Source organism: Ochotona curzoniae, unplaced genomic scaffold, assembly GCF_017591425.1.
Source record: "Ochotona curzoniae isolate NIBS_2020 unplaced genomic scaffold, NIBS_Ocur_1.0 scaffold_2453, whole genome shotgun sequence".
Classification (NCBI taxonomy): Eukaryota; Metazoa; Chordata; class Mammalia; order Lagomorpha; family Ochotonidae; genus Ochotona; species Ochotona curzoniae.
In genome coordinates this window covers 27,325,405-27,337,736 of record NW_024467094.1, presented here as the reverse complement: position 1 = coordinate 27,337,736, position 12,332 = coordinate 27,325,405, and the positions used below count along the sequence as shown (strand labels likewise).

Below are 12,332 nucleotides of genomic sequence, written 5' to 3'. Positions count from 1 at the left end.
TTTTACAAATGAAATGGAACCTTTTTATATATATACATACATACATATCTATATATCTATATATCTATAATAAAGTAATTTTCCAAAATAAAAAGATAATCATGGTCCCAAGTAAAAACAAAGGGGATGAGCAGAGAAGTCAGGCATGTCCGCAGTGCCGGCAGCGGGAGTGTGGGCAGTGGGGGCTCTCTGGGGGGAGGCCTGTGTGTGGTGTGAGACGGTGTGTCGGGGCTACAGGCTCTCGCGGGGAGGCCCCTCTGCTTGGCTGCTGGTTGTGGCACGGCGCCTCTTGTTCTCCCATCGGAGCTCACCACATCCTAGCCAGGCAGCTTGGCCAACAGGAGCAATTCCAGATGAATTTCTGCTGACAGCTATCAGCAAGGCACTGAACGCGGGAAATTGACAGAATGGAGCTGTTTGGGGTAAAGGGGCTGCTGGAACCCCGGGGAGGAGGCAGCTGCCTCAGCTAGTGTCTGTTGGACTCTGTGGGTGGGGAGCTGGGGTTCCCAGTGTGTGGGTCCCCTGGGTCTTGGTACTTCAGCCTCCTGTGCGGCCCTGCTGCTGGCGGTGGAGACGGTGGCATCGCCTGATCTGGATAATCGGATTGAGCTATAGAAAGGTAGTGGCTCCCTCTGGAGGATAAGGTGACTAGGGCAGGTGTCCAGGGCCACCTCCCGCTGGCCAGGCTGCTGAGGAAATAGCCAGTCCCCCGGGGGCATGATGGATGAGCACCGTCAAAGTGTTTACACGGGTGGCTGCTGTCTGCCCAGTGGGAGCCGGCGGCGGGGAGGGAAACAGGGGGAAGCCACGGGGCCTCCAGACACCTTACTGGCATTACCCCAGGCAGTCCTGTCTTGTCTGAAAGCCCTGGTGCCAAGAATCAGTGACCATGGATGGCCTCAGCCAGCCCCATTCTCCTGCAAGTCACCCCCGAACCCTAAACACCCCCTTACCTGAAATCTCTGCCCCTTCCCCCAGGATCAATTTTGCTTGCTGAAACCTCACACCAAGGCCCAGGTGCAGTGGCAGAGAGTAGGGGGCGGTGGATGGTGGATGGTGGGGGGGGGGGGTAGGACCAGGCTGCCAGGCAGCTGGATCTGGGGGCGTTGTTGGTGAGTTTCTCCAATTGCTCTTTCGGACAGAAATGCCATGGTTCGCCCCCTTTGAAGCAAGCACCTGTTTTGAGCCTTGGGAATGGGGGTGGGGGCAGGAACGCCCAACCCTTTCCCCCAGCTTCCTCCAGGTAGGAGCAGGGCACTTTGCAGTGCCTGGCTTTATTTTGTTCAAGTGAAGCTGTGTGTACCAAATTCCTCGAGTTTCATCACCTGCGTCTGCAAATGCAGCTTTGACACTTTGGTAGGATTTCACTGAATTCTGTATCTCAAAAGGATGGCTCTGCTATCCTCTTTCCTTCCAGGGGTGGGAGAGTTCTGGCTCAAGGTGAAGGCCAAGAGCCGGACTGCTGCCCCAGCCCACCCCCACTGTCTGCCTGCTGTGCACAGCCACAGAGTTGCATAGGCTCTTAGCCGACCTGGTTTTTGGGGGGCCTCCATTCTCCCATCTGTCCCCTCTCCCCAGCAGGGGCCCAGGAAACTTGTTTGGGCTGCACCACCTTTTCTATGGAGTTGCTTTCCAGAGGTCTGCAGTGGTCAGCCTGTTGCAAAGGAAGAGAGCCCCTGTTGGCTGCCCTGCACCCCCGCTGACCCCCATCAGTGCATCTGAGGTTTCTCCAGCAGGGGGCAGTGTTTTGCGGGAGGTGGGAGGCAGCTGGGTAGTAGGGTAGAACTAGAATGAAATGGGGTATTCTGGGGGAGAGATTTGTGACCTCTCCCAGAAGGATGGGTCATCTTTATCTGCGATGGAAATGGTTGTGTTTGAAGTAAAAGTGACCGTGTCACTGAATCAGGTCGCCAGGAGTAATGGCGATGATGATGCGACCCTCAGGATGCTCGTTGGGATGGCATTTAGTTCTGCTCCAAGACACAGTGGGTGGGAGTGGGAGGTGGAGATGCCTAAAGGAACGGGGCTGGTGGAGGCGGCAGATCTTGGAACCGGGCTCCAAGGGCAGGACTGGAGCTGGGAGGCATCAAGTTTTTTTTTGGGGGGTGGGGGGCGGTGAGGGCTTTGGAAAGGGAAATATGAACTTGGAGCTTCTGCTTTGTTGTGTCCTCCAGGCTGTCTATCCGTGGAGTGGGGGTGGGCGGTTCAGAGGAAACTGTGTCACCCAGTGCAGGTCCCCACCTCGGCTTGGCGGCGGCTGCTGCCACCTCCACCCCCAAGGCTCCAGGAAAAGGTCTGTCTGGGGGTGGGGGGCCTGAGAGGAGGAGTGAGCTGAGCTGGTGCTAAAAACAAACCCGAGGCTCATATGCAGTCTCTCACTCCTCCAAACACCCCTGCAAGGGAAATACCATTGCTATCCTTTCTCTATGCAACTGTGGATTCAGAGAGTTCTAGGAACTTACCCAAGGTCACACAGCCAGGAAATGACAGAACTGGGATCTGACCCTTGCCCACTACACCCACTAGGGAGGGAATGGGACCTGATGAGAAGAACCCTGCCTATAAAATAACCTGCTAAGGGCAGGCATCTCTGCGAGGGCTGCCTGTGTCCCATTTAGGAGGGCCTGATTGAAGCACCAGCTCCTCCACTTCTCACCCAGCTTCCTGCTGATGCCAACCTTGTGAGGCACTGCTTCCCGCTTCCCTGCTCCATGCACATGGGAACCCCAGATTGAATTTCCAGCTCCTGGCTTTGGCCTGGTCCAGTCCTGGCTGAACCGGTGCCCATATGGGATCCCAGTGTGTTCAAGGCGAGGACTTTAGCTGCTAGGCCACCCCGCTGAGCCCAACAAATAATTTTTAAAACGTTTTTAAAAGTTATCAGCACGGTAACCTAGCGGCTAAAGTCCTAGCCTTGCATGTGACAGGACCCCATATGGGCGCTGGTTCTAATCCCAGTAGCCCCACTTCCTATCCAGCTCCCTGTTTGTGGCCTGGGAAGGCAGTTGAGGATGGCCTAAAGCCTTGGGACCCTGCACGTGTGTGAGAGACCTGGAAGAAGCTTCAGATTCTTAGCTTTGGACTGGCTCAGCCCCGGCCATTGTGGCCGCTTGGGGAGTGAATCTCCTCCTCTCTGTATATCTGACTTTCCAATGAAAATAAAATAAACCTTTAAAAAAATTATTTCCTAGGAGGGCCCTTTCCAAAGCCAGTCCTGTTCATTTTCATAACCAGGTATGTGCATGCTCCCAGCTTGGCACACTCTGGAGGCTTGGAGAGCTCACAGCTACCCACCCCCTTCCACCACGGGGAGCAGGGGCAGGGGGTTCAATCACAGAAGTTTCCCAGCTCCAGGTGCTCATCCTGCGCAGCTGCCCTGGGATGCCAGGCACTGCCCTTCCAGGTATAAAGCTGCCTTTGAACCCAGGGCACCTGCTCTCCTCCTCTTCCACCCCCCTTCTCTTTTCCTGTCCTCCACCCCTGCCCCACCCATACCTCACCCACTTTACAAACAGCCTGCACCCTGATCCCCACCCATCGTAGCCAGATGCCCCCTGGCCTCTTTTTCCCTCTCCTGGGCTGGCACAGCAGTACAGCCTGTGAGGCTGGTGACAGCGATGCAGTGAGGTCAACAGACACTAGGTGGCAGCACAAGGCACCCTCACCTGGAGCCACAGTGTGCCCAGTGTGCCCCTTCTAAGGCAGAATGACCAAGCCAGGGACTGGAGCCCTATACTGGCAGACACCGTCTGTGGGCAGGTGTGCTGTACACGCTCAAAGGGGGAAATGGGCTCCAGGAAGGACAGGAATCCAAGCTACGTGAGTGTTGCACACTCATGTCCAGTGATCTCCACCTAAAGTTGGTAGATTCTGGACTAATCCAGGAGAGTGGTTGCTTGGAGCAAAATTAACTCTGTAAGCAACCTGTCATCCTACTCTGGATCTGAGGGAGCCTTGGTCAAGGAGCTCGCTGCTCAGCAACTGCACCCCCAATCCCATCTCCCACACACATTCAGCTCAGGACTTTTAAACACCAAACACCGAGTGTCTTAGCCCTGCCCCCAGGTGTAGTGGGAGCCGCTGACTCTGACCCCTGGAACAAATTCACTCTTCTGCTTCAAAAACTCCAGAAGCAGGTGCAACAGCAGCTAGCACCCTCCCGTGCGTGCCAAATCTGAACCCAGGGCAGGTTGTGGGTAGAAGGGCAGCCTTTTTGAGAGTGTAGTGAGTAAGGAACCCTGCTGGGCTGGGCCCTGGATGACCACAGAGAAGGGACAGGTTTGGGGAGGAAGGAGCTGGAGCCTAGTTTTTTTGGGGGGTATCCTAGTTTTGGGGGGGTAACCCTTAGGAGCTAACAGGAACTAGGTGGTGGGAAAGAGAGGTGGCTTTGCCTTCCTCCCCACCATGCTCCCTCTGCCATTCCAATCTGACCACCTGCCAGCCACCTTCCCCTTTCTCCCTCACCCCACCACAGTGTCTCCTGTGCCAGGGTCTCCCGGGCTGTGCTTGCTCTGCTTTGTTCTGCTTCCTGCTGTCAAGCCTGCCCAGGGCTGTACCATGCAAGAATCTTATCTTGCCATCTCCTCACCAGGAAATCCCCAATGCTGGGCTCCCCTGGGACTCTCGCTGGCTGGCGGAGGGAGGCAGGGATGTACTGCAGCTCAGCCTTTCTGGAGCTGTGTGCGGTGAAGAAGTGGGGGTTGGGCACCTAAGTCATGGGGCAGGTGCTGTTTATCACTCTGCTACGGCCCAACCTATGGGGTCTTTATCACTGCTCTCGGGGAACCCCATAGCAGGAAATACCTTGATACAGAAACAAAAGCAGATTAGGTAGTGCCTGGCACTGGCACTAAGACTACAGTGTCCTTCCTCTTTGCCAGTGATCTCTTCATAGGAAATGTTTCATTCATCAACAGACATTTCCTGAGTTCCAACTTTGCCAGGTACTGTCCTGGGTGCTGAGAATATAACGATGAGCAAGATTCGTCCCTGTCTACAAGGGGCACACAGGGGAGGTGGTATGACATTCCATAGTAACAAGGCAGGGAGAGCTGGAGGCGGGGGAGGGGGCTGGAGCGAAATCTCAGGAGATAAGCAGAATTTGACAGATGCAGAAAGGGAGGCAGAGCGTGTGCCACATAGCCTTGGAGGTGGGCTGGGTGGCAGTAGCGCAACAGCCAAGGGTGTAAAGAGGCTGCACGGAGCTTGTCCAGCCCAGCGGCATCCAGCCGGCATGCGGCTCATGCTGCCTGAGCGTGGGTAAGAAGCATGGCCCTGGGAAGCTGCGGGCAGTCTCAGGCCTCAGATCTCTGGCTCTGCCAAGGAGAACAGCCAAACAGTTATCCTGGAACTACTGTGATGATTATGCAAGGGCTGTCCCAATAAGAGTTGCCAACAGAGCTGAGCCCTAGGCAAGATGATGACCAGGACCACCCAGGTCTCACCTCGAGCCCTGAGTCCCCCCATCCAGTGCTGCAGACTGGGAGAAGGCAAGGCCAAGTCCAAAGGGCTGAGATCAGCAAGCATGGCTCTCCCCGGCCCCAACCTGCAGCTCTAATCATTGGACTTTCTGACCAACCCTGGAGCATGACCAGATTGATGCTGGGCTTCCCATCTCTGAAAAGGGAACTCACCTCCCGGAATACCCTGAAGGAAGGCCCAAAGTCCAGAGGGTGGCCCCAGGATTCCCTGGGAGCAGCCTAGACTGACAGCCTGGCTGACACGGGCTTGGGTGCTCAGGATGCTGAGCCTTGGGGACAACAGTGAGAGCACCAAGGTCACAGAATGCAAAAAGTACCATCTGAGCCAGCATGATGGCTCAATAAGCCAAGCCTCCCTCTTCAAGCACTGGATCCCCGTATGGGCACTGGTTTGGATCCTGGCTGCTCCGCTTCCCATCCAGCTCCCTGCTTGTGGCCTGGGAAAGCAGTGGAGGATGGCCTAAAGCCTTGGGAACTTGCACTTCCATGAGAAAACCAGAAGTTCCTGGTTCCCGCCTTCGGATTGGCTTAGTTCCAGCTATCGCAGCCACTTGGGAAGTGAACCAGCGACAAAAGTTCTTTCTGTCCCTTCTCTGTAAATCTTTCCAGTAAAAATAAATAAAAATTTTTAAGTGCTGTCTGGGAGTGTGGCAGGCATGTGATTCAGTTGCTCCCTGCCATTGGGGACCTCTTGGCAATAACCCACATGCACTGTGACAGGCAGCTGAGTTCTGCTGTCTTTGCCCGGAGATGGGGTGAGGACAAGAGGAGGTGGGTGCAAGTCAGGAGGACTTGGAGGACGTGCCCAGTGGAGGGGCAAAGGCCTAGGGGGCCAGCTGCCTGTTAAAGGTGAAGCCTGCCACCCTACTGCATCCTTGCCTCATGCCCACTCAAAACTCTGCAGTAACAACCCAAAACCTAAGAGATTCCCCTTCTGGGGCCGGGGGGATGGGAAGTAGCCAGCACTGAGGGACAGGAAGTGGCCGGCCACTTCTGCACTATCTTTCTGGCTCTCACCCATGTCTGCTGCTGAGCAACCAGGGAAGGAAACAGCTTCTCCTGTGGATAAACGCCAGTAAGAGGACTGCAAGGTGAGGCTGGACTGGCCCTGCGGGCAGGTGCAGTGGGGGAAAGCGGGGGGCATGTGGCCTGTTGGGGAGAATTCCTGCTCAGACCCAAACAGGGGTGACAAATGGGCTTCTGGGGCCCTGTTAAGGAGTGAGAGATGGAAGGAGCCCAGGTACACTCAAGCTGGGCAAGCAGGAGAAGGAGGCCGTGGCCCCAAGCCCATTTTAGAATACTCACCAGAGGTTTTTCTGGGGACTTAACTTGTCTGCCCCCTGACACCCTGCGAGCAGAGATTAGCACCCAGTGGGTGCCTAGGCCATGCTAGGCAGCCTGAGTGATGAACCTTTTCCAGTGAATCCTCCCCAAACTTATCCCACTACGGTTGTTCCCACTCTATAGACAAGAAAGTGAACCGAGGTGCCACAGTGACCAGGGAGGACACAGCCTCGGCAGGCAGCGGTCTGACGGACCAGTAGGAGGTTACCATGTGGAAGCTGCTGGGATCTCCTTCCTGTGCCGCCTGGCACGCCTCACACACACGTGCCCTTGGGGCACAGTGCTGGCGACTCCCGGGGTGAACACAAGTCTACTGTTCTACATAGACCAGGAAGTTGAAGTCCAGAGATGAACATGAACTTGGATATCTTTTATCAGGAGAGGGTTGCTAAATGCCTCCCCAAGTCTTCTCTGAGAGCAACTCTGGTGGGATGAGCGGGCGGTTTCAGGTGGAACCGTGTCCTTCGGTGCCCCGCCCCACCCCGCCCCCACGAAACCAACCACCCCAGGCCCCTCAGCCTCCAGATGTTGTGCGACACGCTCCAAAGCAGCCCAGGGGCCACCCGCGAGGTTGTCACCCTGTTGGCCCCACCTCTGTCCCAAAAGTCCCTCCCAGCCTGCAGTTTCCTGAGGCGCTGTTGTAACCCGTAACCCCGCAGAGGTTCTGGGGGTAGGGCTTGGCGGGGCGTGCCTGGGCGGAGCGTGGGGGCCCGGGGGGGGGGGGCGGCTCCCAGCAGGAGCTCACTTGGTCTGTCCGGGCGGCTGGGCTCGGCCGTGCTCGCCTTCCTCACTGCACCAACTCGTCCACATGGACACCTTGTGTGGGTCCAAGTTCTGGGTAAGCACCAAGCTCTGAAGGGTTGCCGGCAGGGACCTGCTGTACTGGTCGGGTCAGCCGGCTCCTCCTGGTCCCTCAGCCCTTCTGTGTTTATTGGAGGGGGGAGGGGGGACAGCAGCTACCCTAGGACCAATGTGCCTGTAGCCAAGCCCCTGGACTGCCGGCCTGGGAGTCAGGGAGGGGACAGACGAGGAGGGGACCGATGGGGCGGGCCCCACGTGGCGTCCCAGAGTTTGGGACTTGCCGGGTGGAGCCCTTGTTGGCCACGGGGAGGAAGCGGGGTAAAGTGAGGCACTCGGCTCGCCGCGGGTTCTCTGGGCCTGGAGAAGTGCTGTCATTTGCCACTTGCCCCCAACTCTGTGTGCTTGACACCCCACCCCTGCCCAGCAAAGGCAGCAGGGACCAGCCCTGGGAGCCCAGAGTCCCTGCTCCACCAGCTACTTTGGGCTGCTGGCTCAGCAGGAACCATGTTTCTTGGGAGCTACTGTTTCTTTTTCTTTCTTTCTTTGCTTTTTTTTTTTTTCCCCCTCTGGGTCAGAGCCACCTGCTACAGGTGTGCCAGCAGTGGGAGAAGGCAGGCACCTCCTGTGGCAGGCCCTTACCGGCCCTAAGTATCGGGATTCCCCTATCCCACCCTCTTCTTTAGCAGATGGAGAAAAGTTGGCCAAGGGAGAGGAAGGGACTTGCCGGAGTTGCTCAGCTCCATGCAGTCAGAGCAGGGTGGAAAAGCAGCCCTCTGGATCCTTTCCTAAGCTGGTTTCAGGCTACTGACTGCAGTCCCCAGCGCACCCCAAAGCACACAGCCCGGGACCTTTCTTCCTAGCCGCTTTCAAAACCTACCTACCTCTCTGTGTCAGCTGGCCAGTGGTCTCTGTTGTACACAGGGGGCTGAGGGCGAAGGGGTCCATCTGTGATCAGCCAGGGAATGTCCAGCTTAAGCTGCTCTCAAACCCAGGACCTTCAAGGCTTAGTCACATTTTTTTTTTTCCTGTTCTGGGAGTTTGTGTGTAAGTGTGTGTAGCATGTGCATGTGCCTGTGTGTGGGAATAGGGATGGGGCTGAGGGTGAGGATGAGGTGTCATTCACTTGTGTGTGCTGAACACCTGTGTGTGTAGGGATGGGGACCAGTCAAGAACCACACTCCCAGGGTGTGTTAGGGATGGGTTGGAACGGGCAAAAATACCTGTCAAAAAAAAAAAAAAAAGCATCTATGAGGATCGCTTAAAATTTTTTTTTTAAGATTTATTTATTTTTATTACAAAGTCAGATATACGTGCAAGGTGAGGACTTTAATCACTGCGCCACCGCGCCAGGCCCCCCTCCCCCAAAAAAAATTTTTTTAAAGGCAGTTACAGAGAGAGAGAGAGAGAGAGAGAGAGAGAAAGGTGATCTTCCGTATGTTCACTCCCTAGATGGCCACAACAGCCAGGGCTGGGCCGGGCTCAAGTCGGGAGTCTAGCACTCTACTCCATCCTGGTCTCCTGTGTGGTTGGCATCCCCACTGCTTTCACAGGCACATGAACAGAAAGCTGGATTGGAAGCAGAGAAGCCAGGAATCCAATGGACACTCTGATCAAAGATGCTGGTGTGACAAACAGTGGCCTAACCCATCATGTCATAGTGCAAGCCTCTTGGGGAAATGTTTTTTTATCTGGGTCACTGAAGTTTAATCTGAGATGGTGCAACTTCCTTTCAATGCCCTTGCCTGGCCACAGGCACGGCAGATGCATGTCATCCAGCCTGGACTGGCCACTGGTCAGTGGAGTCCAGAGATTGCATCTTTGATTTCTGGGTCACTTCCTTTCTTTGCACCCTTGTGCTTGGCTGGTGTGGCCATGATGGGGAGGCCTAGCAAAGGGGGCTTAAAACATCAAGCCTCAGGGGGCTAGAGCTCTTTGTGTCTGGGTGGATAGCGAACTAAAAGCTTAGAACTAAAAGCTGGGGAACTCAGATCACCTCTCCCATCCCTTGGTGTTCCCGATGTGTCTTGGAATCCCAAGAACATCAGAGCATGGGGACTTAAATCTGACAGCCCAGTCCTCGCTGTAGGGCTGGGGAAGAAAAATCCCTGCCTTCACCGTAGGGTCAGCCCAGGGAGAAAAAGTGATCGGCCAGCTGGTTCAGGAGGTTGAATTGGGAAACTGGACGTCTAGGATCATGTGACTGTGCTCTTGGTCCCTGATCCACCTGCCCCATGCCTTCCCGCCAAGCTTCTGGCCCTGGACATCTTGCTGCTCCTGGGCTGTGTGTACCTTCCCTGAAGACCTCTGACTCAGGGACAGCTCAGCCATAGTCTGGGTCCCTCTGGGTGCCTTCAACTAAAGGAATTGGATGCCTCTAGTCCCTAAACAGCCTCCCTCTTCTGCATTAACACCTCCTTGGCAGCTGAAAGCTGTGCTAGGCTGCACCTGTGCAGCTGACTGGGGTGGGATGGGGAAAAAGGCAGGAAGCATCTCCCTTTGAGTTACCCCCAAAGGCCCTGAGAATTCTATGTTCCTGGAGAATTCTGTGATGTGCTGTTTTGCATCTCATTGGCCTTGAATGTGATTTGAGTGTCCCTGAATCTTTTACCGTAGGGGCTTATGGGCTGCCTCCCCTGGGGGCAGGGCTGGAGCAGCCAGGAAGTGCCCTAGACAGGAGTGAAAGTGGTATAGGCAGTGGACACTTGTTTACTTTCATTAACAACTCCTCATAGCCTTAATTTCTTCACCTGCAAAGTGAAGGAAAAGCCCCCGCTCCTAGACAGCCCCCCCATGAGATTTTTATAGGGAATCAAATGACACAAGGATTATGAAGTGATTTTGGAGAATTAAGAGACTGTGTGGTAGGTCCGAAGTTCGCGGAAGAAGAGAGGATGGAGAGAAGGTTTGGCCTGGGAAGTGCCACGAGACCTGGCCTGGTAAGGCTGGTGGGCTGATGTGATAGCCCCTGTGTCCGTTGCCACTCAGGAGCAGGGGGCAGAGCCAGGGGTGGGTGAATCTGACAGCTCTAGGTAAAGCTGAGGTTAGAGGGCTTGGGGGGGACCCATGACCCCTTGGGCATCACCATCCGTACCACGTGGTGGGTGAATGAAGAACTGTGCCTTTCATTTTCCCTCCCGTTTGCTCTGGGCAGGTTCCCACATTCCTGCACAAGCCTTGGGAGTTTTGGTGGAAATAAACTCCACCATGGTCATGTGTGCAGCCCGAGGGGACTCATGAAGCCAGAACTGTCTTCTCAAAGAGAGCTTATGGTGTTCCTTCCTCTGGTTGGCTGCCCCCTGCCTAGAACAGTTAAGGGTTGGAGAGCACCCAGAGGCCAAGGGAGTCCATGGAGGAGGGACCTGGGACTGTTTACCTTGGGAAGATAGTGGCCTGTTTACGAATTCAACCTTGATCTGATGGCCCAGAATATTCTGAAACTCAAAATCTTTATTGCTAAAGCCATCCAAAGATGGCACTGATAATCCAAGGCAGAGTGAGGCTCCCATCCCTTAGGGGTGTGTAAGCACAGGGATAGTGCCCACTTGGCGTGCATGCTGGAGAGAGCCTTCCAGCAGAGGAAGCCTAGAAATTCTATGACCAGCTAGGATGTTGGCGATGAAGTCAGTGGGGTCCACCATCCCCTTTCCTTGGCCTGTGCCCCAAGTGAAATGCATTTTAGCAGCAGCCCTTGGTGGAGGCCATGGAGTCTCCATTTGGTCAGGCCCATATGGGGAAGGAAATGTGCCTGCTGCCTTAGCTGTTCTTGTTCCGGCCTCCACTACCCACACCAGGGACAGGCAAAGCCCTGCTCCCCTGGAGGCTCTGCCACTGGATCCTGCAGCTCTGTGCCAGCCAGTCTCAAACTGGTCACTCCCATGCTGGGGGACTCTAGGCCAATCACTGACTGTCTCTGGTCTCCAGCTGGGCTGGTGGAGAGGGACCTGGTTCAGATCTGATGGTGATTCTGAGGGCATAAGTTTCAGGCTTGGGGGCCGCTGCCTTGCTGCAGGTTCCAGACATTTAGGCTCCTGGGTGTGTTAATCTTCCCACTTCCTCCAGAGAATCCATGAGAGAGGCATGGCAGTGTGAGGGTGCTTCATCCTCAGATGGAGTTGATGTTCAAGGCCACAGGGGAGTTGGTGGGTGACAGGGTGGCGGACTCCTCTCTGCCTGTCAGGCACCCAAACTTGCCCACTTCTCCTGGGAGCCCAGCCCAGGCCACTGGAGTCCCCTCCCTTTGATCGTATATCATTGCTAGAGCAATGATACAGGTACTGGGTAGCTTTTCTCAGCTGGGAGAGATGGTCCCCAGGTTGGCTTCTCCCCACCATCCCCTGCACCCGGGTGAGGGCCCGGGACCTAGAGAAGGCCATGAGTCAGGGAAGTGGAATTTGGGAGGGAGCCTTGCTGAGCCTGCCCACTGGTTGCAGACACGAACATGGGCTGGCCAAGCCTCCCAGGGAGGGAGTTGGAGCAGGGCTGACCTGCCCCGATGGCTGGGATCTGCCTTAGGGAGCCTCACTGTGTGTCGCTGTCCCATGGACCACAGGTAGGGGAGGCTCCCAAGGTCAGGGATGGAGGTGGAGGCGGGCAGTAGGATGAGACTTGCCTCTACCCCTACCCCTATAATTGGGCTGCTCCCCTCCCCCAGCTGGAGCTCTTCCCAACTCCGATGCCAAGTCCGGGGGCTGTGCTTTAGAAAGGCAG

At 55.6% G+C, this 12,332-nt stretch overlaps 1 protein-coding gene across 4 annotated transcripts in view; it reads left to right on the top strand.

The window, feature by feature from the left end:
* Window positions 1-7,596: 7,596 nt before the first annotated feature.
* Window positions 7,597-12,332, top strand: part of ABCC3 (ATP binding cassette subfamily C member 3) — a 41,763-nt gene continuing 37,027 nt past the window's right edge. For all 4 annotated transcript variants that reach the window (XM_041000690.1, XM_041000692.1, XM_041000691.1 and 1 more), the window contains exon 1: window positions 7,597-7,662. In XM_041000690.1, coding sequence (XP_040856624.1) covers window positions 7,633-7,662 — 30 coding nt within the window. In that variant the 5' untranslated portion in view covers window positions 7,597-7,632. The remainder of the gene's footprint in view (window positions 7,663-12,332) is intronic.